General features: G+C 53.0%; 1 protein-coding gene across 8 annotated transcripts in view; it reads left to right on the top strand.

Moving 5' to 3' along the window:
• LOC102385534 (phosphofurin acidic cluster sorting protein 2-like) overlaps positions 1–3,236 on the top strand; it is an 88,554-nt gene that overhangs the window by 72,932 nt on the left and 12,386 nt on the right. For 6 of the 8 annotated variants that reach the window (XR_003095638.1, XM_025211869.1, XM_025211870.1 and 3 more), the window contains 4 exons: positions 334–405; positions 1,064–1,197; positions 1,827–1,959; positions 2,173–2,277. Coding sequence is in view for 7 of the 8 variants with exons in the window: in XM_025211869.1 (XP_025067654.1) it covers positions 334–405; positions 1,064–1,197; positions 1,827–1,959; positions 2,173–2,277 (444 nt within the window). In the remaining variant the exon portion in view is untranslated. The remainder of the gene's footprint in view (positions 1–333; positions 406–1,063; positions 1,198–1,826; positions 1,960–2,172; positions 2,278–3,236) is intronic. The other 2 variants (XM_025211868.1, XM_025211871.1) reach the window with 1 other exon arrangement.

Genomic DNA, 3,236 nt, shown 5'->3' with positions numbered 1-3,236 from the left:
CTTTCCCTTGGCATGATCAGTTTCCTTTCCTAATGCAGGCAGGCCGGGTATGGGTGGTCTTGAGGGGATCATGGGAGGACTCCTGGCCCCATGGCAGCATGGGAAAAACCATCCTATGCTAGCAGGTGCCAAAGAGATGTGAGGGAGAGCAGCTTGGCACACTCTCTTAGGGCAGGCTCCCCCACACCTGCATGTGTCTCCTGAAGTAGCTGGGGACATGGCATGCACTGCTCTTGGCTGGGGAGCAGGCGCCAAGCTGGAGAGCAAGCTTCCATGGCACCATACTGGAATAGCTTGGTTCTAGATTGATGTTCCCCTCCCATGTTTCCCCAGGGAGAAGTGGACAAGTGGAAAGTTGGAACCTCACGGGCCCTGGAGGAGGTTGGCACGGAGGTCTCTACTGGAGTAAGTATGCAGTGGTTCAGGCCTTTACACACAGGCCTCAGGAGCTGACAGGGTCCCTCTAGCAGTGCTTACCTGACCAGCTTGTTTCTCTGGTACACATCCAGCATGCCCAGCCTCACAGTATCTTATCCTCTACACTGCCTCCAAACCAAGAGAGTGAGCTAGCCTATGTGGCTCCATGTCTCTGACCTTACTAAGGGGAGGAGAAAATACTGCCAGCTTGGATGGGTTCTGAGAACAAGAAACAGGTGTGAAGCTGGAACAGGTGGGAGTGGGAGATGAGTATTAGGATGGCTCGTGACACAAGCCCAGGTATAGGGGATGGGGTTCCAGTCCTGGCTCTCCCTTGACTCTCTCACTGACATTAGGAGAGTTATTTAGGGTGAGTTTGTCTGAGGTCTCAGCTACGTGGTGGGATGTGAAGGGTACATGCACTAATGTTCAGGAGCTTCAGATCCTGTGGTGATGGGGCCATGTAAGCTCATATGTAGGCGCATGTAAGACGTGGGTTCAGGTGTTGGGGGAAGCAAGCATATCTTTGCCTTTGCTAGGTCATGGTCTTGGTGCTAACAGAGACTGCCTGTGACCTCCACAGTGCCCTGTGTCATGTCCCAGTGACTCCTACTGCTGCAGTGAGTGACATTCTTTTTGCTGTCAGCAGGAGCTAGAAGCAGAAGTGTCCTCCCCTTGGCCAGGCCCAACAGAGACCTCTGCAAGGGAGAGCAATGTGGACAGACTAGCCCAGCTGGGCAACACCAGCAAGTCTGAACTTCCGAGCACCGTGTCACCCAGGTAAAGCAGGTCTGCTGTAGTCCTTCCCTGCCTGCTGAGATGGCTGCATGGAGCCTGGGCCTGTATGGGAGAGTTGGTGAAGGTCATCAGTTTGTTTCCTTGGCAACCAGAGCACTGAAGGCAGAGCCACAACTGGGACCAGGGGGACATACAGGGCTACAACCAAGTTGGAAAGGTGCTTCTGGCAACTCTGCACCCTCACCTGCCTCTGTTCCTCCTGAGCTGGGGACAGGGCCAGTGTCAGGCAACACAGGCTAGCAATATCCAGCTGTCCTCAGCTAATAGGCAGTGGTGGTTCTTTGTCAAGAAACAGCCTCCTAACTCCTTGTCCCTTTTGAGGAGGTGCTGGGGTTTGCAAGGAGCCTTTATGATATACTTCCTCCCCTAGCAAAGCTTTAATCTCAGGGAATAATGTGTGTCCCTTGCCTGCCCCTGGGTGCAGCCAGCCCAGTCCTGGGGGTCTTGCTCACATCCTGTCTGGGGAAATGGCACCTGCAACTGGGAGTTCCTGTGTGCCCACTCAAGATGGTTCTGGGTAATATGTGCTGCCCCAGTCTGCAGTCTTGGCATGGGTGCAGGAAAGAGGGCAACTACCACAGCAGAACCTTTTGTGGTTTCTTGCTTCACAGCAAGGCTGAGAGCAAGCAGCTGTGGCGGCCCCGCAGCACCTCCATGAAAGACCAGCAGAACTCGAAGGCCCAGAGTGACCGTGCCAGCAGCCTAGACAGCGAGAGCTCCCCGGACTCCCGGCTCAACACTCAGGTTAAGCTGCAGTAGGACATAGGAGGAACTGCCCAGCAGGAGAGGGACTTTCTCCTCCTGGGAGGTGCCTTTCCTCAGGGCAGAGGAGCATGGTAGGGGGTGGTGTGGCAAGAGGTGAAAAGAGAGGCCACAGTGTATGAGAGAGCTTGGCCTTGCTTGGGAGAATGAGGGGAGCTATGTAGAGCTTAACCCTGCCTCATTGCACTGCTGCAGGCGCCCCGGAAGTCAGTTTATGATCAGCTGAACCAGATCTTGGTCTCAGATGAGCAGCTTCCCGAGAGCATCATCCTGGTGAATGCTGCTGAATGGCAAGGACAGGTGAGGACAAGGGAAGCCTGTGAAATGGGTTGTGTGTGTCAGGTGCAAGAGGAGACATGTCTGGTCCCAGTGATGTAGAAAGGGTGGAAGTGGGCAGTCTGTATATTCTTGCTGTTTGTCTTGGGATGCAAAATGTTGTTACTGTATCAGGGGCTTCCCCATCCATTAGAAGCATCTACTCAGCAGAAGCTTTAAATCAGCCATTCTGGATAACTTGCAGTCTACAAGAGCTGGCTGAGAGGATCATCTGCTTATGATGATGTACATTTTTAGCAAATCCTAGAACATGGGGGAAGTCCCAGGAGACTTGAACAGTGCTGGCATGGTACCACCATTCCCAAAGGGAAGTGAGGTGCCCAGGGGAGCTACAGGTCACATGGCCTGGCATCAGCCATGGGCAGAGTAACTGTAAAGCTGGTTGGAAATTCAACTGATCAGGAATTCAAGGATGGGAAAATGATTTCTCTCAGTCACTGGGTTTTACTGACTGCAGGGATAAAATATTTTTAGACTTTTGTAAGGCATTTGACTCAGTACCGCATACTATTTTGATTAAAATATTACAACCTTTAACCATACAGAACAGCATCCAGAAACCTTTTAAAATGCTGGCTGGAACAACCTGGGTCTGGTCCTATACAAGCCAGGTGGCTTCTGTGGCATGACAGCAGCATAGGGCTTTCCCTGTGCCCACCCTGTTGTTTTCTGCCCACTTGTCCAACCTGTCCAGGTCTGCTTGCAGCTGTTCCCTGCCCTCCGGCGTGTCCACTTCTCCCCATAGCTTTGTGTCATCCGCAAACTTGAACAGAGTACACTTCACTCCCTCGTCCAAGTCGCTGATGAAGACATTAAAGAGTATCGGTCCAAGGACCGAGCCCTGCGGGACCCCACTGCCCACACCCTTCCAGGTCGAAACCGACCCATCCACCACGACTCTCTGGGTGCGACCCTCTAGCTAA

This window comes from Alligator sinensis, unplaced genomic scaffold (assembly GCF_000455745.1).
Source record: "Alligator sinensis unplaced genomic scaffold, ASM45574v1 scaffold1238_1, whole genome shotgun sequence".
NCBI lineage: Eukaryota > Metazoa > Chordata > Crocodylia > Alligatoridae > Alligator > Alligator sinensis.
This window is presented reverse-complemented; position numbering and strand designations above follow the sequence as displayed.